Source organism: Alternaria alternata (assembly GCF_001642055.1).
Source record: "Alternaria alternata strain SRC1lrK2f unplaced genomic scaffold CC77scaffold_8, whole genome shotgun sequence".
Lineage (NCBI taxonomy): Eukaryota > Fungi > Ascomycota > Dothideomycetes > Pleosporales > Pleosporaceae > Alternaria > Alternaria alternata.
Window position 1 is genome coordinate 1 of NW_017306197.1, and position 24,564 is coordinate 24,564.

At 52.6% G+C, this 24,564-nt stretch overlaps 6 protein-coding genes across 6 annotated transcripts; 4 read left to right on the plus strand and 2 right to left on the minus strand.

Moving 5' to 3' along the window:
• Window positions 1–646: 646 nt before the first annotated feature.
• Window positions 647–4,071, minus strand: CC77DRAFT_1019322 (hypothetical protein). The gene is made up of 4 exons (XM_018524810.1): window positions 3,522–4,071; window positions 2,240–3,317; window positions 1,699–2,185; window positions 647–1,645 (listed from the first exon to the last, which is right to left on the minus strand). Exons 1-4 carry the CDS (start codon window positions 3,598–3,600, stop codon window positions 1,016–1,018), a joined length of 2,274 nt encoding a protein of 757 aa, XP_018386813.1. The 5' UTR covers window positions 3,601–4,071; the 3' UTR covers window positions 647–1,015.
• A 2-nt stretch (window positions 4,072–4,073) lies between these two features.
• Window positions 4,074–5,828, plus strand: CC77DRAFT_933882 (hypothetical protein; the record flags this gene model as incomplete). The annotated part of the gene is made up of 2 exons (XM_018534345.1): window positions 4,074–4,217; window positions 4,269–5,828. 2 exons carry the CDS (start codon window positions 4,074–4,076, stop codon window positions 5,826–5,828), a joined length of 1,704 nt encoding a protein of 567 aa, XP_018386814.1.
• A 5,303-nt stretch (window positions 5,829–11,131) lies between these two features.
• On the plus strand, window positions 11,132–12,163 carry CC77DRAFT_1007757 (hypothetical protein; the record flags this gene model as incomplete). The annotated part of the gene is made up of 1 exon (XM_018523497.1): window positions 11,132–12,163. The coding sequence occupies one exon, from the start codon at window positions 11,132–11,134 to the stop codon at window positions 12,161–12,163; it is 1,032 nt and encodes a 343-aa protein (XP_018386815.1).
• Window positions 12,164–13,469: 1,306 nt separating this feature from the next.
• Window positions 13,470–19,804, plus strand: CC77DRAFT_986530 (hypothetical protein; the record flags this gene model as incomplete). The annotated part of the gene is made up of 6 exons (XM_018536222.1): window positions 13,470–14,832; window positions 15,599–15,783; window positions 15,898–17,217; window positions 17,296–17,359; window positions 17,506–19,293; window positions 19,343–19,804. 6 exons carry the CDS (start codon window positions 13,470–13,472, stop codon window positions 19,366–19,368), a joined length of 4,746 nt encoding a protein of 1,581 aa, XP_018386816.1. The 3' UTR covers window positions 19,369–19,804.
• Window positions 19,805–20,257: 453 nt separating this feature from the next.
• CC77DRAFT_1019331 (hypothetical protein) lies at window positions 20,258–21,500 on the plus strand. Its single transcript, XM_018524811.1, has 3 exons — window positions 20,258–20,701; window positions 20,825–20,974; window positions 21,032–21,500. Exons 1-3 carry the CDS (start codon window positions 20,652–20,654, stop codon window positions 21,117–21,119), a joined length of 288 nt encoding a protein of 95 aa, XP_018386817.1. The 5' UTR covers window positions 20,258–20,651; the 3' UTR covers window positions 21,120–21,500.
• Window positions 21,501–21,837: 337 nt separating this feature from the next.
• Window positions 21,838–24,335, minus strand: CC77DRAFT_932923 (hypothetical protein; the record flags this gene model as incomplete). Its single annotated transcript, XM_018534288.1, has 3 exons — window positions 21,838–24,039; window positions 24,081–24,118; window positions 24,176–24,335. The coding sequence occupies 3 exons, from the start codon at window positions 24,333–24,335 to the stop codon at window positions 21,838–21,840; spliced, it is 2,400 nt and encodes a 799-aa protein (XP_018386818.1).
• Between the last annotated feature and the right edge of the window lie 229 nt (window positions 24,336–24,564).

Consider the following 24,564-nt stretch of genomic DNA (forward strand, 5'->3'; position numbering starts at 1 on the left):
ACCTATTTAATTTTCCCCTTGTATAGAGTGCTTTACAGTTCGCTCTCCTAATCAGAAACAGCGACACCAAATAGCACTGCTCTTTACACTTTTCAAGAGCTTATGCTAGAGTTTGATTAGAGCTTGAGTAAGACAGCCAACGCCATAAAGTCATAATTAATTCCAGGAATTCCTTTCGGTGTTCGTATGGGATGCGAGAGCATAGCATACAACCCACTTCACGGTTGCTAAGAAGTTGCATGCTTGTTTAATTTCCTGTAGGCAGTCTTTTTGATATCCACAACCATCTCTCCATCGCCTCTTTTCTGTGCTTCGTGTACTAAAAGGCGAGTTCAAATTATGCATGACTTTCCGTCTTTCTCCAGGGAAATATTGGGGCTGCATATTTTTGCTGAGAGCAACTTTCCCAGATTGTAAGTCCTTCGTCTTCTTGTTCTCTCTACATCACTTGACCGCGTCTTCTACACCATGAAGCAGAGGCTTCACCGTCATGCTTCTGCTGACCCAAAAGAGATGAGGTTCGAGTTGCAGAACGAGTTCACCACTAGAGGTGAAGTGGGTTGATTCTTGCAATCGCAACGGTGTGTTGATAAGCACTAATCACGAAAGACAGAACATTCGGAGATGAACGGAACAACAGAAATGCATCGGAATGTCATTGATTCGCTCATCGCAGATATCAAAAGGTATCATCTCCATCATTCCCTAATCCCTAAGTCCTCAGTCCGCTCTCAAAGGGTCGAAAGTGTGAACCTGAACCCGAGCCTGAACCTGAACTTAAACCAAACAGAATGCATAATCTCCATGGGAGGTAAACATGAAAGCGGAGATGACTTCCCGCGGCAACGCCAAGGCATTATACCTCCCGTCATATCATGCTCATGTTACCTTGCCAGCCCGCTGTGGATGCAAAACCAAGTCTAACGCAACAAACGCCGCCCAATGGTACTGGAATGAAGACATAATAGATAATAAAACAAATATCGAGAACAATAGTCAGCGTGCCTTGAACGGATTACCGTCCAAACAAGCCGTTGCCAACACTGACAGTACCGAGGCCACTGCGTTGTGTCAATGATGCGCGCGCTGCATCTGGTTGGCCAGCACCTGGTAGACCTGGCGCAACGTTGGGCTCTGCATTGATGGGCCGCATGCTGCTACCCCAACGTTGTCCACCTTGTCCTTGCGGTATATCCATGTGCTGCGCCGCAGGACTTGACATCATACCATATGTTTCTCTACTCAGAACACCCATATTGTTGCGAGGGTCGGAGCCAGGTGTCTCTGCATAGGCTGCATGATCGATCGGTGCGCGCTTCATGTGTAGGACTGGTGATTCTGCTTCCCCTAGTAGACCGTTTGCGTTGTGAGCGTTCGAGGAAGGGGGGTTCGAGTTCGCTTCGATGGTGGAGGCAGAGCCATTGGGAGCTGAGAGATCGACCATGCGACGCTGACCGGCTGGTGTTTGGTAGCTGGGTACGCGGGACGGTCCTGGAGGGTACCGACTTTCTTGGTGTGAAGGATGTCGTGGATTGGCCCATGGCGTACTTTCTAAGAATTGCTCTTCTGCAGCTGCCTCGTCTGCTGTTGTCGTTCTATTATAGGTACGAAACGAGGGAGGCGGTGCTGGAGCACGCGTTGCAATCTACCGCGCTGAATCAGCTGCTAGTTCTCTAGCAGTTGCGTTCAGCCACTTACCTTCATTGCTCGAAGATCTTCGTCAATCTCTGTTGGCCGCGCAGCACTGATGTCTGGTGCTGCTGGGAACCCTACGTACTTGGCGACACCCGACAGGACAGAGACCTCCAAATTGTACGCTGTTTGGTGCCTGATCTGGTCAGACCGCTTCTCAGGTAGTCGTACCATGTATTCAGTCTCGTCGCAACCAAGCTGGCGTCGTCCGCGTTGCAATTCGAATACTCGCTGGTTGCACTCCTCGAGAATCTCCTCGCGAATATGTCGCACAGTCTGGAAGTATTGACTGTGCATTTGGTGCCGCTCTGCTGCTGTGATTATCTCAAGATTCTTCTGCTTGTATTCCAGGAGCCTCGTCTCGTACGCGATCTTGTCGGCGCGTCGATCGTCTATGCACTTGATCATGGCAACATACTCGGGGTGAACGCAATTCGGCTGCTTGAGCATTTCTAGCTCCCTCTCGAGTTGCGCTATCTGCTCGTCGCATAACCTGATGGCAATTAGCAGCTGATATCAGTAACTGGATTCAAGGCACGTCACTTACTTCTCTCGGAAAAGCTTGAACTTCTTCTCGATCTTTGCAAGTTCATCGATAGCCTGCTTTTTCTTGGTCACCTCCTCGTCAAGCACCGCGCTATCCTCGTCGTCATGCTCGCCCTCAGCTTCAGCCTCGTGTGCTTCAGCAGCTGCGAACGTCTCGGCGTAGGCATAGCTAGGATCCTCCATCTTTCTTTTCCCCCTCCTGCCGCCTTTCCTTGGTTTAGTGTGTTTCGCGACGGTGGCCATCTCACTGACAGTCTGTGCTGCGATATTGGCTTGTCGCTCTTCGAGTTCTAGTTCTTCTCGTGCGAGGGCCGATAGGTTCTCTTCAGCGTTCTCGAGCTCTTCGTCTGCGTCCATCTGGCCCTGTCGGTCCGCTGCAGCATCAGCCAGACCATCAAGCGCCGAGCCCTTCGCGTTTATGCTTCGCTTCCGTGATGGCTCCTCTTCACGCTCATCCACAGGACTTCTCTCAGCACTGGCACGCTTCCTTTTCATGCCGACATGCTCGAGATTCGCCGCCTCGGATGCTGCGATGAGCGAGAGAGAATGCAGAGGGTTCTCGGTTGTGGGTGCTTCGCCCATGGTTGCGTCGTCTGTAATGGCAGTGGGTGTGGGTGGAGCAGAATCATCGTGCTCGATGGTTTTGGAATGCGCGAGCTTGCTTGGAGTTCTTGTGTAGATGGGCTCGGAGAGTAATGACGTCTCTGTAGCAGTGCGCGCGAGCTTTCGAGGCGTGTTGTGCAGTCGCTCAGTCTCAGCCTCTGAATCATCTTCGTCCATGTCTGCTACTGCGCTCGGCCGTTGTGTGGGTTCTGACTGGTCGTCTGATGCGTCTCCGAGCTCGCTCAAGCTGCTAGAGCCGTTGTCGGCGATGTCGTCGAAGCCATTAGGGGCTTGTTCGGTGGGCAGCGATTCTGTGAGCACTGTAGTCGGAGCTGCCATGGTAGACAGCATCGCGGCAGCGACTGCAGTAGGATCTTCGGCAGCTGCTGTTGGCACCTGGGCTGGCGCAGGGTGGTCGGGAGGAGAGGTTGCAGAGGCGGGGTCAGGTAATTCTATCGTGGGCGTTGGAATTGCACCTGTGAGGGGCTGTTAGATCTGGTGCATATTCGGACGACGTACGTAAGAGGCGTGGTGAGGGAGGTGAGTTCGCGACGCCGTCGTCGCCTCGGTTGTTGACGCAAAGATCGACGGTCTCTGGAGAGGCGACCAAGGGCGCAACGCTGGGCTTGAGAAAGCCGAAAGAGAGCATCGGGATTGCTACGGAGTAGATGGGAACGTACTTTGAGTCTGCGCGACTTCCTCAGCGGTGCCGGGAGCTGTTCTCGAGGTGCTCCGTCTGGTCTGTTCGGGCGCGCTCATAGTGCGCCCACGCCGAAGACTGCCTCAACTCGTGACCAATGTCCCGAAAACGAGTTGCAAAGAATACTGTAGGCGCCTGCGATGCTCTATGGGCGTTGTGGGAGGTGGAGGGCGCTGGATCCGGTGAGTGGTCAAAAACGGTGCTGCTGGGGTCAAGGACGCGGGCGTCGAGGGTGCGTGTGGAGATGTCTGTGGCAGGAGCGACTGGGTGGCAGGTCTGGGATGTTTGTATACGTCGGGAAGCAAACGCGGGACAGCGACTCTCATGAGGGAGTCTGTAGTGAATGTGGAGGGCAGCTTGGTCGGGATGGTCTAAACTGCGCTCAGAAGCGGGTCGACTGCCCGGGAGAGGCCCTGAGAGTCTTGCGAATGACCGCACTGCCCTATCTCGTTTGGGCCTAGTGCCCAGTGCCCGTGAGTCTCCACCAAAACTTTTTGACGAGCTTGCTGCCGGCAACATCTCGATTGTCGCAATGGCTAAATCAAACGACAAACGCGCTGTGAAGACAGACAAGAAGACAGACACGCCCAAGAAGAGCCACAAGTCGGGCACTTCATTCATCAAAGTTGACAAGAAAGCGTTTGACCCTGCGCTAGCATCGCTGTTTGCGACCAGTGTACGTCTATCGCATACACGTGCTGAAGAGTGATTGCTAATTCATGTACAGGCGGGTCCTGTACAAGCGCCCCCAAAATCACGCTACCAGGCGCGCGCCCAAGAGAAAGCGACCGAGGACTCGAGTGAAGATGAAGACGAAGGCGATGCGAACGATGCGGAACTGAGCTCGGCATCTGAAAGCTTGCCCTCCGATGACGACGACGAGGATGGAGACGAAGATGAGGACACGTCGGATGCTAGCGAAGGGTCCGAGTCCAAGGACGAGGCAGCGCTTGCAAAACTGCGTGAAGCTGCACTGCACGGCGCAGTAGAAAAGCCTAAAAAGCGCAAGCGAGGTGACAAGGAGGAAGTCGAGGATGCCTACATGCGAAAATTGGCACGAGAGGAAGAGAAGGAGGAGGAGCAAAGACAAAAAAAGCGCAAGACAGAAGAAGAGGACGAGGATGAGGACGATGAGGATGATGAATCTTCAGACGACAACGATGAAGGCGAATCTTCAGGCGAAGAAGACGACGACGAGGATGCGGAAGATGTCAATGATGCCGACAAGGCTGAAGACCTTACAATCCCCAAGCACGAGTCGCTCATGGAGAAGACCGACGAGAGCGCTTCGGAAGTGGAGAAGGCATCGCGCACCGTCTTCCTAGGCAACGTCTCTGTCGAGTGTATAAATTCAAAGCCCGCCGAAAAGGCCCTCAAGAAGCACCTAGAGTCCTTCATCCCCGATCTCGCCGACAATAAGCCCCCGCATAAGATCGAGTCGATACGTTACCGCTCGACAGCATTCGGTACCTCGCTACCCAAACGCGCTGCCTTTGCAACCAAGGACATCATGGATGCGACTACAAAGAGCACGAATGCATACGCTGTGTACACAACCAAGGTCGCGGCGAGGGAGGCTGTCAAGAGGCTAAACGGCTCCATGCTCCTCAAGCGCCACCTCCACGTCGACTCATTGGCCCATCCATACAAAGTCGACCACCGCCGCTGCGTCTTCGTTGGCAACCTTCCTTTTGTAGACGATGAATCCCAAACGCCCGTGGCCGAAGGCGAGAAGCCCAAGAAGAAGAGGCCTGCCTCTGACGTTGAAGAAGGCCTCTGGACGCACTTTGCCAAATGCGGGAAGATCGAGAGTGTGCGCGTAGTCCGCGATGCAAAGACGAGAGTCGGTAAGGGATTCGCCTACGTACAGTTCGTGGACGAGAATGGCGTGGAAGCCGCACTGCAACTTAACGAAAAAATGTTCCCACCTATGCTTCCCCGCAAACTCCGTGTTACACGTTGCAAAGCAGAGAAGAAGAACAAGGACAAGCCGAGAGGACCGCCACCATCCAAGACAGAGGGTGCATCAAAGGGCAGGCCAGGTGCTGGCTACAAGCAAAAGCTTACTGAAGAGCAGAAGTCACAACAGGGACGTGCAAGATCGATGTTGGGCAAGGTCGCCAAGGCACAGACGAAGGAGGGTTTCGTGTTTGAAGGTCACAGAGCGAGCGAGAGACAGGGTAAGAGTGGGCTCAAGTTCAAGGGCAGTGGAGGCAAGAAGAAGGGTCCTAATGGACGGAAGAGCAGAAGTGCAGGCTGGAAGAAGACTGGCGGCAAGAAACAGTGATAGTCAGCGAATTCAACCTGCAAACACGGAAGCTGTAGGATATATACAGCTGTCGCGGGGCTCAATCGATACATTACATGCGCATTTCTACAAAAGAGCTTGCAGTCAGCAAAAACACATTGCGGTGAAACCTCACGACCAAGGCTCTCGGTTTTGCTGTCCTTCCACTACACTTTCTTAACGTAAGCACCAAGAACACAAAACATCTCCAAGATGGGCTCACCCGAGCTGTCCACCCAGTACCTGATGCTGCACAACCATCATGTTTCAACAAGACATACCAAGATCATCAAAAAGAAAAAGGCTCTTGGCCCCCACAAGTTATCGCAGTCTTATCTCAAGGCTAGAAATGGGTTGTTGAAGACAACCATTACCAACCAGTCAGGTCTGATGCAGATATAAGTTCAGTGCGAAGCAGCCACATCGTCCGAGTACTAAATTGCGGCAGTACAAAACGCAACTCACTTCAATCTCCTTTACTCAAACTTCCAGGAGAGATACGAAACAAGATCTATGGGTACGCAGTTGAATACCACCAAGTTGACATACACGGCTACTCCCCTATTAGAAGATGGGACATCAGACTTACTCACGTCACCCGTGCACTTGATAGCGGGTGAACACACCGTCTTGGTTGCGATTCTAGAATCAACTCACTTCACCTCTATTCGCGAGCTCGCCCTCACCCACGGTAGGCGTTTGCCTTCACGACAAATCTGTAAAGGACAAGAGCGGTATGGTTGCTTGATAGTTGGGTACTAGTGCTCTCCATGACACGACGCATGTAGTTCAGTACGACTATCCGTAGTCTACGTGGAAGGTCGGCTATAGGAATTGGATATGTGATAGTATGCACGCCTCAAGATACAAAGAGCTTTGGTACCCTTCCGCTCTTGAACCACTTGTAGAATTTCGTGAGACTCATGTTGATTGAGGTGGATTGTTTAGGTGATAAATGTTTCTAAGATCTCTACAAAAGTGGTTTCCTCTTTTAGCTAGCCGTTAATCTTCTGTGATGAAACAGGATCGTGTTGAACTCAGGACTGGGTGTCGGTCCATTGCATATGCTGTCCTTGTCCATTTCCTCTATCTGTTGTATATTCTGGAGCATATGAGACAGCGTGTCTGACATCCTGCAACCTGATGCGTGAGTGACTCGCAGCTCGGACGCAGGCCGTGGACGTGCACCACTTGATGCTTCTTCTTTCTTGCCTGTCTTTTCTTCACCTTGGAAGTCGTCTTCTAATAGCCCGATCGCCCCGCTTGACTAATTGTCGTCAAGGATTACCGGAGATCTTACCAGTGAACAAAGCATGACACATGGACTGTAATAACACCGTCACTACCTCAAAGAGAAACTGAACATCTCTTTAGAGTAAAGTACTTATACCTACTATAACAAAGCGTGTTAAGACCTTTCTAGATATAGATAGAGAACCTAGAAGTCTGCAATGCTATTAATCTATCTAGAATTTCTTCTTAGAGGCTAACGTAGGTGGTAAACTAGGGCGTGTTATTCCTATACACGTTTGAGTTTTCTATTGTATACGGTGCCGGTGACATGTTTCTCTAGTCGCTTGCTCCGGTTCCGCTTCTACGGTGGATATTGCTGATGGTGCCTTTTTTTTTGGTAGAACTGGTAGGATTAAGGTACTGAAATTGAAAACCGTGATACCTTGTTGAGCACGAGACATCATGTCCAGTGGTGTTTCATAAGCGCCGCTCAGAGCGTCTGTCTTACAGGCTGGTAAGCCGCAGTTGAAGACCATGACTGGTGCGGTGCGGTACAGTGGGCGCAATGCTGAACGTCTGGGGGATCTGCGGAGGCGCGAACTCTAATCGCACATCAAATACTGTAAGAGCCGCAATGTGCAGTAAGATCAAGATGAAACGAGCACGGTGGTGCACGCGACAGGTGCTTCACCGATGTTCCCTTGTCAACTGGAGCAACGGTTTCATCCGGGATGTGCTGAACACGACCATTATCCCGATCCGAGGTGGAGAGCAACACTGACGGCTGCGGGTGGCGGGTCAGCATTTGCTCAAGCCGAACAGCGTTTCAACAGAAGCCCAATACAATCACCCACGCATTCATTATCGAGGTAAAGGTTCAGAAGTCGACCGCAATGAAAGTGAGATTAGTGGAAGAAGTGTGGCACAGAAGCAGCTGATGATTCAAATGTCAACTTCCTGTAGGATTCTCGCGTGCTGCACGGCATTGAGCTGATGGTCGCCCAAGGATGAACGCGTGGGTTGTGTGTGTGGAGGGGGCCATGCACACCAGCGGAAGATGTAACCTGATTAGATTAACGCGATGAGCAATCGAAACTGATACGCTGCGGTACAGGGCTGGTGGCAGATACGTAGCCGAGCTGCATCGGCACCGTTCTGGTACTTGGGTTCGCGTGTCGCGCGAATGGTGCAATGGCGGAAGTGAGGCATTTGATTGACTGCTGTGGAACCCGTATAGATGGAGGTGCAGTATCTCGAACGGAGTCCATAACAGGTGCCAGAGCGTCTGACAGTGCCAAAACTCCTGACATTATGCCGGCAAAGGTAGGGTCGGGTTCGAGGCAGCGCGAAGCGAGCTTCTGGCCAAGGAATTGTTCCCCTTGCATTTCATGTGGTGGTTGCTTTCGAGATGACATCCATCTTCAGCCGCCGGACGAAAAGCACATGTTAGAGTAAATGGGCCGAAGTATCAACAAAATTGTGTGACTTGCGAGCGGCCGAACCGTTGCCTTGGGTCCGAGGAGGATGACGCAGCGTGGTGTGTGGCGGGAAATGTCAGTGGCTGGTCTTGAGGCCTACCGATCTTGAGACAAGGACAGTACGCGTCTCGGCTCGACGAGTCGAGATTCAAAGTAGAACAGGAGCCTTTCTTTTGTTTTGTGCGGCATGAGCACACTCTTTTCTCCATGCAAAGCAGGGTCAACGTGACGATCGCAAGCTTGGACGCTGAAGCGGCTCGGGTTGGGGGGTCAGACTTTGCCCACCTGCATTCGCGTTCTGTTGTGCTTACTATACAGCTAACGTGACGGCGGTGCATACTGCGTACATTCATATCAGGATGTGCAAGGAAAGGATGGAATAGTATCATTCATTATCATTCCCCGTGTTGTCACATGGCATGGAGCTCTCTAAATGATGTTGAATGCTTTCTTGAGACGTGGGCGAGACAGAAGCTGGGCCAATAGACGTAAGAGACAGCAGTGGCGGCTTCTAGTCGAGCGCGAAGCAGCGCGTCGCCTGAGGCATGCGTGGCGGCTGAAGGACGTCGGGCTCTCCACGGAAGGGTGTGTGTTCACAACTCCGCGGTGCTCTGTCAGATGCGCAAGCACACTGCTTGCCGGTGAAGCAAGCGTCACATATTGCAACAGTGAGCAACGAGGCTGTTGTTTCTCGTCCCCTTATGTCAAGGCGTGATCAAATAGATGGATGGGTCTTGCCAGGGCAGAGCCAGCTCAGAGTTTGGCGCCCGCCCGTACCGGCGTACTATGGTACCCAACCTGCAACGGATCTGCCGTCTGGGGGCGGAGCAATTTCCAAGGACGCGCCAATCGAAAAGCTGGTACCAGCATAATGCCCTGTCTTCCAGATCATGTGTGCACTGTGATTTGCCTGAAGCTGAAATTCAATTTCGAAGTGGAAGGGGAATTACACAGAGTTGTGAAAAACATGAGCGATTTGGCGCTGGGCTGAAGCTGGAAGCACGTGTCTACTCTACCCACGTCATCGGTTGAGCCTCGGGACGTCGGGGTTTTGCGCCAACCCCGCTTCACTCGTTAGCTTCCCGAGAACAACTTCAATCACCCAAGACCAAGATGCATTCTTCTAGATGAAAGCACATGGAAACAGTGATGCGTGCTGTCTGCCTCTGTTGCACCTGGCCAACTGTCCCGTTGAGGACGAGAATCCAGTGTGGCTGTCTTGCCCACAAGTATGGGGCCACAATCCCTGCGAGCCGCTAGTGAGCTTAGCGTGTCGGCGGGTCATCGAATTATAGGCGTCGCCGACCGCTCCTTCCTGAGCTCTTTCGCGCCTTCCAATCATCTGGTCCTCCTCCCCAGAGCATTTTAGCACGATCATTCTACGCATCTTCAACGCGTCCGGGGCTCCAGCAAGCACAACTATACAACAAGACATATAAGAAATACACAAAACTCTCTCTCTACCCTGCGCTTGCGCTCAAAGGTTCCGTCCTGCATCAGTTGGCTCGCGTCTGGTCGTCAAGTCAAGAAGATCGGCCTGTAACCTCGACTCGCAAATCTCCCCAACCACAGACCGTGGAGCAATAGATCACGGGATCGCATTTTGCTGCAGACCGCAACACCCATTGGTAAGTCAACCCCATCCTCGCGCCCTGATCTGCACACGTGTGCTCGTTGCGCCTATCGTCGCGATGTTCGTTTTGCTTGTACGCCAGCGGCTCTAAATCGCATTCGCTTCCACTTCATCATGGAGACATCTTGAAGGAAGGCGCATCCATTCAGACACGGCCATTGTCGTCGCAGCGCCATACCACGTCCCTTCGACATGACGCGCTGTTGCCTCTCTGGTTTTCCTTTACGAGCAGACCGCATGCTCTGACACTACGCGTGCGCTTCACATGTTCAAGGGCTGACGTCGCATTAGTTCCGCAACACACAGCCCACCAAGCCTCTTTGTATCGCGCTCTCTGCCCGCTACTTGGACCACGCTGCTGTCACCTGCGCAACGACAATATACATTTGTCCGCTCGCTGGTCGCCCTAGGCTTCAAAGCCGAAAGGTATCTAAGCCTACTTGTCATCTCGACGGCGCAGCAACCGACAATACGCGCTGCTACTGATCAAGGTAAGTGTCCATCGTCATGCATATGCACGTTGCACCCTTGACTGCCAATGTGCCAACGCATCGCCCGCCCAGCCAGCACATGCCAACTTCGACATCATTAGCTGACAGTACTCCTAACTGTGTAGACAGTCCTCATCTTCATTTCTAACTGGTGAATACCCGCAACGACTATTCCCCACTACGGCGCGGCCCTCTAGAGTGCAGTTTCACCCTCGACAAAACGCTTTACCACTTGTAAACGCGCACTGCCCTCTCGGCGCCCAATCGCAATCTTCGCGCCTCCAAACTCAAGGCTCCAGCCGTGCGCTCTAGCGAAGTCGCCTCAACTAAGCGTGGCCACTGACAACACATCGAGAGCTGACCCTGCCCTGAACGCGACCCAGCCTACCTGCGCTACGCGCCTACTGTAATCCTCCCACTATCTCGTCTCTAACCACCAAACGAGTCAACGTTGGAGACATCTTCACCATGACCGACTACGCCCAATTTTCGCAATCCCATCATGGGCCAGCACCCACCCAGCAGCAGATGCAACAGTTCGGTCAACAATCCTCTCCAATCCTCCCCTCTCAGGGTTACAACCATGGCGGTGCGCCACACCCTCAACACCACCAGCAAATGGGGTTTCCGCAACAACAAGCGTACATGGCCGCTGGCATGCAGAACCCTTACATGGCATCTCAACAGGCACAGCACCAGCAGGCTGCAGCGTTAGCCACGGCCGCTGCTGCTGGTCCGGCTGGATACTATGACCAGAATGCTATTCCCGGTCAACTCGCACAGGACCCGCGCGCATCTCCACGTATGTCGGTGTCTCAGATGAAGGGCGACGGACGCGTAGCTCCTCGATCTCCGACCAATGTCTCCAATGCGATGAACAGTGCGCTTCCATCTCAAGTGATGACGCCGACTCAGATGCAACAACAACGACGTATGAGCACGCAGATCAGCAGCCCCGCAATGCAGCAACCCCAGCCTGTAATGAACCACGGCGGGCCCAGGCCTTCAGTCCCTCCAATGACCCAGCAACCCCAACACCAACAGTCACCAGAGCTCGTCGCCGGAGGAGCGCAGCCTGAGGAGGCGCCGCTCTACGTGAATGCTAAACAGTTCCATCGCATCTTGAAGAGACGTCTCGCGAGGCAAAAGCTTGAGGATGCGCTGAGGCTGACGTCCAAGGGACGAAAGCCATACCTGCATGAGTCCAGACACAATCACGCCATGCGCCGTCCCCGTGGTCCAGGTGGTCGCTTCTTGACGGCAGAGGAGGTGGCTGCAATGGACAATGCGGCTGCAAAAGGCGAGGGTGAAGATGGCAACAAGGAGAACGCATCCATGCCTTCCAAGCCCGCCAGCTCTGGGCCAAAGCGCAAGGCATCCGCGACGCAGCTCAAGGGAACACCAACTATCAAGAAGAACAAGGCGGGTGCTGTGCAGCGTCACAGCACAAGTGAAGAGGACGAAGAAGAGGACGACGATGATGTTGAAGACGAGGGCTAGATTCCCATCGCCGCCAACATCTCATGTTCCTTCTACGATTCGACTTCTACACCTCTTTAATTTCGACATCTGATATTCTTGACAGTTCCTTTCGGGAGCTCCCCTTCATTTCACGACTTACGAAGCGAGTGCTTTTGGGAAATCCGGTTGGCTTATGCATTTTACCCCTGTTGTCAGTCATGGACGCTTTCACACACAAATTGTCTTAGCTAGGGACTGGGTGGGATTGGGTCACACACACACGGTGGGGCGGTCGGAGCATACGGCACTCACTCGGACGTTGGGAGTTATGTTGTTGCTTTCTATTCCTGTCTGCAGATGTGTGGACTATCATTTTTTACTTCTGTTATCTTCTTGTTTTATCTGTTACGATCAAATACCCACACTCGCTATCTAGCTTGGCGAGAATACCCAACCACTGGCCTGGAGTGCCAGTGGCTACAATAGAAAGGGTCCTCCTTCATCGGACGAAAATCAATACCATTCCACTTACTCGAGAGGAGCTCTTCCAGTACCGACTGTTGTCTCTTGATGTTCAATATTCAAAGCTGTGTGCGATATAGGCCACTCCCGCCTTCAGGGTAAAGCGTCGTACTAGCTCGTGTATAACTTGACGCGATTGTTTATTTGATGTATCACATTGTGCGTGAAACCAAGCTGTCAGAAGCACGATGTTCCCACTGCTGAGGATCGTGATTTGTACCAAAACCGCACGTCGGAGTTGCACTTGTCTTCCCGTATGTTGGTCTCATCTCTCCGATCTTTCAGCCTCGTGCCTCACTGTGAAGGGACTTGTGACATGCTTAATCACATTTGCGACTGGCGGATCTATGAGAACCGCGTCACTACGTGAAAGAGAGAAACTAAATATCTTTTTAGAGCAGAGTACTTTCCTACTACAACAAATTATATTAGAGCTATATAAAAATTAATAGAAATTCTAGAAGTCTACAATTCTATTAATCTTTATAATCTCTGTTCTTAGAAGCTAATGTAAGCTGCAAGGTAGAGCTTCTTATCTCTACCTGTTCGGTTTGTCTCTTGTGTAGGGTGGCGTGCAGATCTCCACAGTAGTGGATTGGTCATTGCTAAGTAATTCGTTGCGGAATTGGTGTGCGGAACCGCGCCTCGGTAAGTAACCGGAGATCTGCACCTGAGAAGTGCGGAGCTTCTGCAGGCCGGATATGTACACCAATTTCGAGTGTGCTACGATAAGCATTGTTCTGGCTACTTCCATGTACGACCTACATGATGAATTCTTCGTCGTGCAGACCTGCCACCCCTCATTCATCACAACCGCAAAAACATGACGAAGAGCGCAGCCAGCCAACACTCGGCGGATGAGTCAATCCGAGAAGTACAGGACGATACGTATGATGAGTCCGACGACCAAGAAAGAGATAGGATCGAAGAAGAGTGGCGCAACAGCATTCGCATGAAGGTTGACCTTCGACTTTGCAGCATCGCAGGTATCTTGTGCTCGCTCAATCTACTCGACAGCGGCGTGATATCCAGCGCATCCGTTACGTCGATGCTCAGCGACCTAGAACTGGACATCGGTAACAGATACTCGGTCTCTATCTTCATCTTCACAATTGCAAGCATTGCTTTCCAGTTGCCGTCAACAATTGCTGTGCGCACTTTTGGTCCGCGTATCTGGTTCGCCTTGATCACTTTCTGTTTCGGCATCATTACACTGTGCACGGCTTTCGTACAGACATGGCGGCAAATGATTGCACTTCGCATCCTACTTGGTATCGCCATGTCGGGTATCTACCCCGGATTGACGTATCTCATCTCGACGTGGTACACGCGGAAAGAGCAACAGCTTCGCTTTGCCCTGATGCAGAGTGGAGAAGTCATTGTCTTGGCAACGGGCGGTATCGTCAACTTCGGGCTCAACCAGCTTGATGGCCAATATCTCAAGGGATGGCAATGGATGTTCGTCGTGCAAGGGAGCATCACTGCGTTCTTTGGCATCTTGACCTATTGGTGGATGGTCGACTTTCCCGAGCACGCGCAGAACTCTTTCTACTTCCTCACGCCCCACGAGAGCGCGTTGGCATCTTCTCGCATTCAAAAGGACCGAGGCGATGTCAAGCCTGACGACTTTGCTTGGTCCAAAGTCTTTGTTCACGCCAAAGATGCAAAAGTCTACGGATTCTGCATCCTTTACTTCCTGCAGAACCTTGTCTCGACGTCGCTCTCCTACTTCTTGCCCATCATTCTGCAAGGCGGAATGGGCTTCTCTTCTGATAAATCGATCTTGCTCTCTGCGCCGCCTTATTACTACGCGGTTCTCCCCGCCATCTTGTCCTCGATCATCGGCGACAAGTTTCAGCTAAGAGGGCCAATCATAGTTTTCAACTGCGTCTCTCTAATTATCGGGTTTTGCATGCTGGGCTTCTCAGACCAAGTCACAGTGAGATATATCGGCACCTATCTTGCGACTGGAGCATACGTGGCGAACTGGGCTGCCATGGCGACTTATCAAGCGAACAATATCTGCGGCCAGTGGAAGAGGGTGTTCACGGCCGCGATGGTCACAGCCTTCAACGGAGCAGGAGGTATTGCTGGAAGCTTCATTGTCAGACAACCGGAGAGTCCGAGGTATATGACGGCGATTTGGGTGAGCATAGGGAGCCACATTTTGATCATCGGACTAGTTGGTGTGTTCTCGGTGTTCTTCTACATTTCGAACAAGCGGCAGACTAGGGGAAAGCGACTATTGGAAGGGACGGAGGGTTTCAAATTCACCTATTAGGCGAAGAGCGTAGAGGAGAATGCGGTTGACCTAAGGCAGACCCTGAGAAAAATCTACTCTACCAGTATTCCCAAGTCGCATTACAGTGCCGCCTAGTTCTGACCATGCTTACGTATGCCCTGTGCAATTGGGCACCATTCCGCGTCAATGAGTCCAGACAGGTGAGTCGTGAGGGAGCAACGTACCCAGGCAACAACAGAAACATGTGAGCTTGTCATGCACAAAGTGGTTCGCCGACATGCTTGACCAGTCACAGGAACATGGGATGAAAGCGGGTTGACGTCGGTGTGGGGACCGTCTGGGACAAGGCGGATTGGCTCGTGCTGAGTCGCTCACAAGCATCGTCGACCCAACTCCCATCTGTCTCACCACTCCCGGCTGCTACAGCACGAGCATCCCCGCAGTCCCGGTTATCGAGCGCTCCTAGCAAGTTATCCTATTCGAACCCCTCTGTTTTCTGCTTCTCCAGCTGCTGGCCGCCGATTTGGTAGCGTCAAGCAGCTTCCCCCTGTCCAGCTGGCCCCTCGAACGGCAACAGCACCCCCGTGGCCCTCCGCCGAGCTTATGCGCATCGGCACAGGCTGTACATAGATTTCACAACCTATTCCGACACGCCGTACACACGTTCTGAGTCCGCGCCGCCCTCGTAGCCGCCACAATGGTGTTCCTAGGCATATACCGCGCCATCTACGACTATGAGCCCCAGAGCAGCAATGAGATCGCCCTTGACGAGGGCGACATCTTGATGGTCCTGGAGAAGTCGACGATTGACGCCTGGTGGAAAGCGAAGAAGAAGGGACGCGATGGAGACGATGAAGAGCCCGAGGGCTTGATTCCGAACAACTATATTGAAGAGGTATGCTGCGCCTCGTCCACAGCACAGAGCCCAGCTTGGGTCGCAAAGCTATACCACACACAACACCACCGTTTGTAAAGATTCCTGTAGTCTGGAGACTGACAATGTTTACAGGCCGCACCCATCGCCCGCGCCAAAGCCCTATTCGATTACGACCGCCAGACAGACGAAGAGCTCTCTTTCAAGGAAGATGCCATTCTAGACGTTTACGACACCACAGATCCCGACTGGACACTGGTCGGAGTCGAAAGCGACTATGGCTTTGCGCCTGCGAATTACATCGAGCTTACCGAAGACGATGCGGCAGCACCAGCAGCACCAGCAGTGGCATCTCCAGCGCTGCCAAGTCGCCCGCCAATGCCGGCAGCGAGGGACTCTTTTGACGACGACCAGCCGCCTACTCCTGACACTCCCCCAACGCAGAGTCCCGCTGCCGCCCTGGCTGGCATTATACAGAAGAAGTCGCAAGAGGCAGCTCCGCGATCGACCATCTCACCCCCACCTAATGTAACCGCGCCTCCAAAACAACAACGACGCGTGCAATTTACCCCGGAAGAGTCGGACGAAGAAGCGCCACCGCCTCGTCTTCCCACGCGGCCCGAATCCGAAATACACTCGCCCCCACCGACTCAATACACGCATGCGCGGTCCCCATCACCTCCGGTCAGATCGCCTCCACCCCGGAGCGTCACATTTGACCAGTATGATCCTCCAAGTAGGGACGAGCAGCCCGCGACGCCCATGTCCGGCTCTGGATATCATCTGTACAACATCTACGAGTACATCACGCAGCCAGGCAAGAATAAGAAAATGCCAATCACGCTGGGCGTCAACATCCCGAAAGGAATGATTATGATTGCGCCCGAGAAGTCGCGCGATGGACCACAACAGGAGTGGAGCGCAGATAAGATGGAGTACTACTCACAAGAGGGCAAGCACATATTCATGGAGCTGAAACAGCCAAGCAAGAGCGTTGATTTTCATTGCGGCGCTAAAGACACTGCATCTGAGATAATGCTGGCTCTTGGTGAGCTTGCCGGAGCCGCTAAGAGCGCAGGACTGCGCGAGGTGATAGCTGCTGGCTCCGGAAATTCTAATGTGCAGAAGAAGGGTGTCATGCTATTCGACTTCATGGCACAGGGCGATGACGAGGTTACCGTCGGTCTTGGCGATGAGATCTTGGTTATCGACGATTCTGCCAGTGACGAGTGGTGGAAAGTCAGGCGGCTCAAGAATGGCAAAGAGGGTGTCGTACCAGCTAACTACGTTGAAATTACAGAAACCGTCCCCATACATGCTCCTGCAGCCGCCATGGCTCGATCGGGAACCAACGCTGGCCGATCCATCGTCGAACAGAATAGGCGGGAGGAAGAGGAGCTTGCTCGCCAGGCCTCAAGACGGAAGAGGCCAGAAAGTGAGGCAAGGAACGATCAGGTAGGCCCTGGCCTGCACTTGCCTTCGCGTAACTCTAGTCTCATGCAAACAAATGTTGACCATCGTCGTACTTCACAGAGATCATCAAGCAAGCGCGAAAGCTCCGCAAAAGACTCGAGTTTGAAGTCCTCGTCTAAGCCAAGTCAGTATACAACAATTTCACTACTTGAGTTTCTTGATCTGTCTCTTACAAAGGGGTCTGCGCCTTCGGTGGACGCTGGACATCTACCTAGTGGGACACAAAAGCACGCAATATGTGCGAGGAGAGATGCTAATTGAATTTGTTAGATGCTGCCAAAGTACGCACTTGGACCGACCGCTCTGGATCATTCAAGGTTGAGGCAGAGTTTATCCTGATCAAGGATGGCAAAATTCACCTACACAAAGTCAATGGCGTCAAGATCGCTGTACCGGTCACAAAGATGTCCGTAGAGGACCTCGAATATGTAGAACGCGTTACAGGAGAGTCTCTGGATGACGACAAGCCTTTGTCGGATCTGAAGAGGAGAAGCATGCAACAGCCTCGCGCAAAGGACTCTGGTCCAACCGGCATTTCTGTCGAGAGGAAGCCAGAGTACGATTGGTTTGACTTTTTCCTCAAGTGCGGTGTTAACCCCCAGATCTGTGAACGCTACGCTAGGGCATTTACCAAGGACGAAATGACAGAAGAAAACATACCAGATATTACTCCTGGGCTTCTGCGTACGTTGGGTCTCAAGGAAGGTGACATTCTCCGTGTCACCAAGCACTTGGACGCACAGTTCGGAAGGGATAAGCGAAATGCTGAAGATGGAGGAGAGGGAGCTTCTGGTGGCCTGTTCTCCGGCCCAGGAGGTGCACTGAGAAACAACACTCGTAAAGGACGTCCTGCACCGCCTGTTGAAACAAACGATGTCGTTGACCCGAAAGCGTTTGAGCCAAAGTCCGATGACACAGTCAAGAAGCCCGCAGATGGTACCCCGACACCGCTGGCGTCCGCACCCACTCCTGACAAGACTGCAAATGGATTTGACGATAATGCATGGGATGTCAAGCCATCAAAATCTGCGTCCACCCCTGCGCCAGCAGCATCTCCGCCACCAGCACAAGCACCTGCAGCGAAACCACCCCAGCTGACCGGATCTATGAACGATTTGTCTCTCTTGGATATGCCTGCGCTCAAGCCTGATGAGATTGCTCAGCCAACACCTCCCGCTCCGGCACCCCAGCCAACGCAAGCGCCTGTTCAACAGCCTCCCGCTCCCGCTCAGCAGCCACAACCGACCGGCGCTACCCCTACCCTATTTGAACAGGTTGCGGCTATTAAGGCTCTTACCCAGCCTCAAAACATGGCTCCACCGCGTATGCGGCCACAAGCTCCTCAACAGCAAAACACTGGTGGTCTCATTGCTCCACCACCGCAGCGGTCTTCCTCTGCCCCTATGAATCCGCAACAAAGTGCTTTTGGCCCTCCACCACCTCTACAACCTCAGCTCACAGGCTACAACCCAAACATGATGGGCCAGAACTCCGGACAGGGCATGCCACCGATGCAACAGCAAATGACAGGCTTCCCACAGCAGAATGGCGGTTTTGGGTTCCAGCAAAACGGCATGATGCCGCAACCCACAGGCTACAACTCCATGTCTCCACCCCAGCAACAGCCTATGCAGACTGGGTTTGCACAATACCAACAACAGCAGCCAACCGGTTTCCAGCAGCCCATGCAAACTGGCTTCCAACAGCAGCCCCACTTCACCCAGGGCTTCGGGAATGGCAGTCCCTTTGCCGACCCACCACGCGCACCGTTCCAGCCCCTCCAGGCTCAGCCCACTGGTTACAACTCGTTCCAACCATCCCCGCTTAACCCACAGGCGACTGGCGTCAACCGCTTCTTACCCCCGGCCCTTGCGCCACAGCCAACCGGTTACCAAAGCACTCCGCCTCTTCCTCCCATGCCGCCAATGCCTTCGATGCCTACGGCTCAGCCTTTGGTGCCACAGAAGACCGGTCCACCTCCAAGCATCAAGTTTGGTGTACAGCCCGCAAAGAAGCTTACGCCTCAGCCGACCGGGAGGGCGAACCTTGCCAATGCCAGTAAGTCTCTAAAACTGTTTTGTGTAATCACTTTCTAACCATCGATCAGCTCCCCAAAATCCTTTCGGTTTCTAATTCCACTTGCGATGGTTGTTCGCTCTTTTCGCACCCCTTTGCTTACTTACGGGGCATCCGCTTAATTACCCTACCACCATATGTATATGTACATAAGTTCTGTGATACTTGTTTGTTGTTCGGAGGTGTGGATTCGCAAGGCCCGATAGCATTCTTCATCACTTCACATAGCACTTACTTGCATTCAACACCCCCAATTACATGCAATCCGGCGTCTTTGCTGTTCTTTTTTCTGCTTTACACAGCCATTGCTTTGATTTGGGTATGCTGGTAGGCCCGATGTTGATTGTTACGGAAAATCAGCATGCGCCACTTTATCGGCCCTTTAATTACATGTCTAGAATGGGGCTGAGATGCGTGGTATGATGGCTCAGCTACGGAGATGGTCGGACCTACGTAGCTTGTAAAACAGAGATAGTCCAAACCTAGATGTGCTTCTAGACAATGTGACATGCTCAGAGCAACTGCACAAAGCGTATGTCATAAGTGCGGGATAGATTCACCCCTGTTCTCGAGCTGTGGTTCACCCCTTCGCGCGAAACAGATGCGAGACCAAGCCTTTGCCAAGTAAAGCTTAGCCCAACACATCAATGGCATGAGCACCCCTGCTGTGGCTGGCTGGCCGATCCGATGTCGTATCCACACAAAACCGCGCACGCGTTCGTGGCTCTGCTTGTCAAGTGTTGCAACTCAAGATAGAGCGTCGTAAATGTACATCGGCCAGATGCATCAGTGTTAAGGGCTTCGTCATCGTGCAGCCAACCCAAAAAATGCCCGATGTCGCGCTGTCAAAAAGCATGACAAGCAGGTGTGGCGATGACGAAAGCACACCAAGCTTCCTTCGTACCCCGGCTTATTTGCGCCAATAGTTGGGCCCACTGCGAATGTGGCTCATGCTAACTAGCGTAATAGACCGGCTGGGCCGAGTGATGCATGTCCGCGTGAGTGAGTGAGAGGATGCGCGCGTTTTAAAGGCGGCGCATCCCCTCGCTCCCAGTGGAAGGGTCCACTGTATTTCCTCCAGCCTTACGTTGCCTTAATCCTACCTTCACTCTCAACGCCCTACCTCGCAAGGGCTGCTATCGTCTTCACAAGCGAGAATCAAGATTCTGGTGGTTCCTCGGCGAAAGCTTGGTATCAGACTTGGTTGCGCGACACCTGATTACTACCGGTTGCTGCCTCATCCTACGTACATCACCGGCGAACAAACGGATCGCGAACGCATAACATCAAGCCGAACGCGACTCTCAATCCACACATTCTAGAGAATCGGTTTAATAAACATGTCGAACCAAGGCTACTACCAAGGCGGTCCTCAGTACCCACAACAAAGGTACGTTGTTTCCTACCCCAAATCGACAACTCGCACCTGTGTCGCAAAGTCATGCACATTTGATTCTTTTCCCAATATCCAAAACATCTTACTTGGTGGAAGATGCTAACGCCATTCTCACAGCTACGGCCCCCCAGGCGGCCAAGGCTACGGTCAACCACAATATGGCGCTCCACCACCACAGCAACAAATGTACTACGGTCCTCCGCAAGGACAGTATCAACAGGGCCCGCCACCCAAACAGAAGAAGGACAGGGGTTGTTTGACAGCTTGGTAAGTTGGTACCGTACACAATTAAAGAACAAGGAACTGCAACTAACAGAAGATTAGTCTGGCAACACTTTGCTGTTGTTTCGTTTGCGAGGAGGGATGCGAGTGCTGTGCTGATTGCTGCGAGTGTGCGGCAGAGTGCTGCTAGACAGTATGAATGGTAATGAGGAGTGTCATAGGGGCACTGAGCGACTATCGGGTATTGAGAACATGGTGTCAGCACATGTCGGTCATGCGGCTGAGTTTTGGCGAGACGTGAGTCGGCTCACATGTTCATGATTGGCTTTCTGTTTCTTTGAGTATACCTGATCACTTCCGGGTTCTTTTTACAATGTTCAATCCATGGCCTTTTTGTTTCTCGTAACAAAAGCAGTGCATGCTTCTTCATCCATTGATCCGGAGCTGACTTTTTTGTCTAGCCAACTTTGATGCATTCATGGTCTTGTTGGCTTGGCCTATAGAGCTTTGACGAGGGAGAAACACACGTTTGACACTCAGTGAGCTCATGTTTGCATGTCCTGTAACCTTGTTCTTCTGAATAGGGCTTCTGGTTTTGAAAGTCGAAATGATATAGTAAAGAAGCTGCAAGACGAAGGCTCATATACGTGCCGTCAGAGGCTTTCGTATGTGCTGTTTCCGCAAGCATCTTAATGCAAAGTCACTAAAACGTAAGCCTGCATAGCCTTTTATGTTCCCATTGGAAAGTCATCATACAAGAATTTCAAAGTGATATCATAGGTGTCTATCCATCAGCAAAGGCAAGAGGCCAACCCGATCTCAATACCTACTTGCACAATAGCCACAGGATTCCCGATCGCAAGCTTTTTGCACCCACCCATCGTCACTTGTTAATCACCAGCAACACCTTATACATCCTTCCAACTCCGACTTGTCACCCTGTCTCTTGCATCCGATCTTTGTCCTTTTCCCATATCTCGATACTCTCTCGCGAGCCCACCCCTCTCGCTGCCTTGATCAATCATTCTCATGGTTCTCCTCTCTTCTACAAACGTAGCAGGCTGCCCGTTTTCATCGATACCCTTCCAGCTTCTGACTTCAGTGATCTCTCCAGAGTGCGCGCTCTCCGAATCAGTGTTATCTTCCTCCTGTCTTCGGCAGTCAGATGGCGGGGTCACATGCCCGGTACGCTCGAGAGCTCGTGTGCGGGTAACGTGACGATATAGTGGCTGTGGTGGACGCTCGGGCGACGGAGAGGAGGGTGGTGCACGTGGTGTATGGCGAGCGGTTAGAGGAGAAGTACGCCGGAAGCGAGTTTCTTCATAGCGTCTAGAAAGTGGAGGGGAGGGCGAGAGACGGCGCTGTCGATCGATACGAATCTCTTCTTCGTACTGTTTTCTTGGAGATGGCGATGAGTGACGAATACGGATCCTTTCAAAATCCTGAGTTGGTGACTCAGGCGGAGGGCCATCGACAACTCGGTGCCGAGAATACTCCCGATAGTGATTGTAGTTGTCGTCGCTTGCCATTCGCGTATCTAAATACCTTGGTCTGCCTCTTGATTCAAGTACCGGCTCCTCTTGCCTTCCTCCTTCACCAAAATGGACATGTGGCCCTTTCACTTCGACATGCATTCTCTCTTGGCTTTCGCGCACTGTGTCCTTCCTCCGGTAAGAGGTCTCGCGATCGGTGCCTATAGGTTTCAGAATACTCCGACTAGGCGATTCTAGACGACGACGCGGCACAGAGTCAGCGTTGCTCGAAGTTTCATCTGACAATTTCACAGAACTACGACGCTCTCGAACGATCGACCGGTACGGCCTTGGATGAGATATAAGGCGAGCTTCCGCTTCCTCGCTCCGCCCCTCAGTACGAAAGCTGACTCGAACGGGAGATCTACTTTGACTCCTAGGCCTGCGTTCTTGCGACTCAGTCCGATACATGACTCTCGTGGATCTCGTCTGAGGCGGAGGGGACGGACTGAGCTCGACGATCCTGGAACTCGCTCGGCGTGAGGGGCTTCTGTCAATCTTCCTATAGGAATGAGTATGGACAATATCTGGTGGAGGCCATACCTCATCGGATTTTGAGACACGACTGGGGAGTGGCGCAGGCGGCGCAGAGTATACTTGATCTGACTGTGTTGCCCTTGAGCGAATAATGTCAGGCGGGAGCCAGGCTTCTCTAGCATACCTTGACGAACGACGGGGACTCAACGAAAAAGTGTGTGTTCTCCGCTCAGCTCTGGATTCCTCTCGAGGTCGTTGGAGAGCTCGTAGGCCCAGGTATGCTTGACTAGATTCACGTCTAATCACGCGTGGGCGACTGGGAGAGTAACGCGCAAAATAGGTTTCCTCTCTGCTTCGCCTCCGACCCCTGCGCTCATCATGTTCGATGTCGATATGGACACACTCTCCAGGCCACTCGCATGGCACATCGGCCGTACACTTTCGGATGTGTGTGTATCTGCTGGTTGAGCGGTAGGAGCTCTTGAGCTTCTTCTCGCATCGTCGGCAGAGTGTGGGAACCATAGGCTTGCCAGGGAGGACCGGGTTACTGCGATGGAAGCCTGCGGAGCGCATTTGGCCGCAGTGACTACAGGTGTGACAGAGCATAACTGGTACAGCCACTTCCTCGACCTGTGGTGGTGGTGCCGCAGTTGCCTGGGATTGCCCATATCGTTGGTAGTGATATCGTTCGCTTGTCTGCTGTGATCTTGACTCCATATTATCCTGCTGCATATTCCGTGACGATGGCACCATGGCGCTCGTAAGTGGAGCCATTCGCCGACGATCTATATCAGAATTCTGGTTGTTATACTGCCAGTCGGCGTTAGATCCTAGTGGAGGCGGGGGCTGAGGGATATAGTCCCTTGGTACCTGAGCATATCCTGATGGACCAGCTGTTGAAATCTGTTGTTGACCCTGTTGCTGTGCCTGCGGATCTAAAAGCGGCGCTGGGCGCTGTGGGATTCCGGTCTGACTGTAGGTGCCTTGGCCGTATCCAGCCTGCGGATAGCCTCCCTGATATCCTGGAAACGAAGCGACGGAAGAGGAGGCTGCCGGTGGGGGTGTTGGTGCCGCAGGAGGTATTTCAAGGCCTGGAAATTGCTATAAAGATGTAAGCTGTAGTCTGTCGATTGGCGAATCACGCGAGAGACCGGACAAGACAGTCCGATTTCAAGCACTCCTATATCTCATTGTTAGCCAACCTGTAGTCTCTGGGAACCGTGACGCACTCACACACTGAAAAGATACGAGTTGGCTGGCTGGGCGAAGGAACCCGGGTACTGAGGAATTGGCTGACCTTGGTTTTGGTCTTGTCCGTTGCTGCCACTGCCACTGCCACTGCCGCCAGTGCGGCCCATGTACGACTCAAAGGCCCTTCTCTGCTCTTCATTGGCCATTGTGTGGTTGTGGTAGGTGCGGACGTGCGACTGGACGTGTAGGAGGAAGGCCGAAGAGCGGCGCTGATTATCGAAGCCACGTGGGCGCCGAGGGAGAGAGGTGCAAATAGGTGTCAAGAGGAAAGAGCGACAGGAAGAAAGGTGGGGCAAACTGAAGATGGACTCAGAGGACTGTAGAAAATCATGTCGCCACGAGCGGTGAACAGGAGGTCAAAGTGAAGGAGGGTCG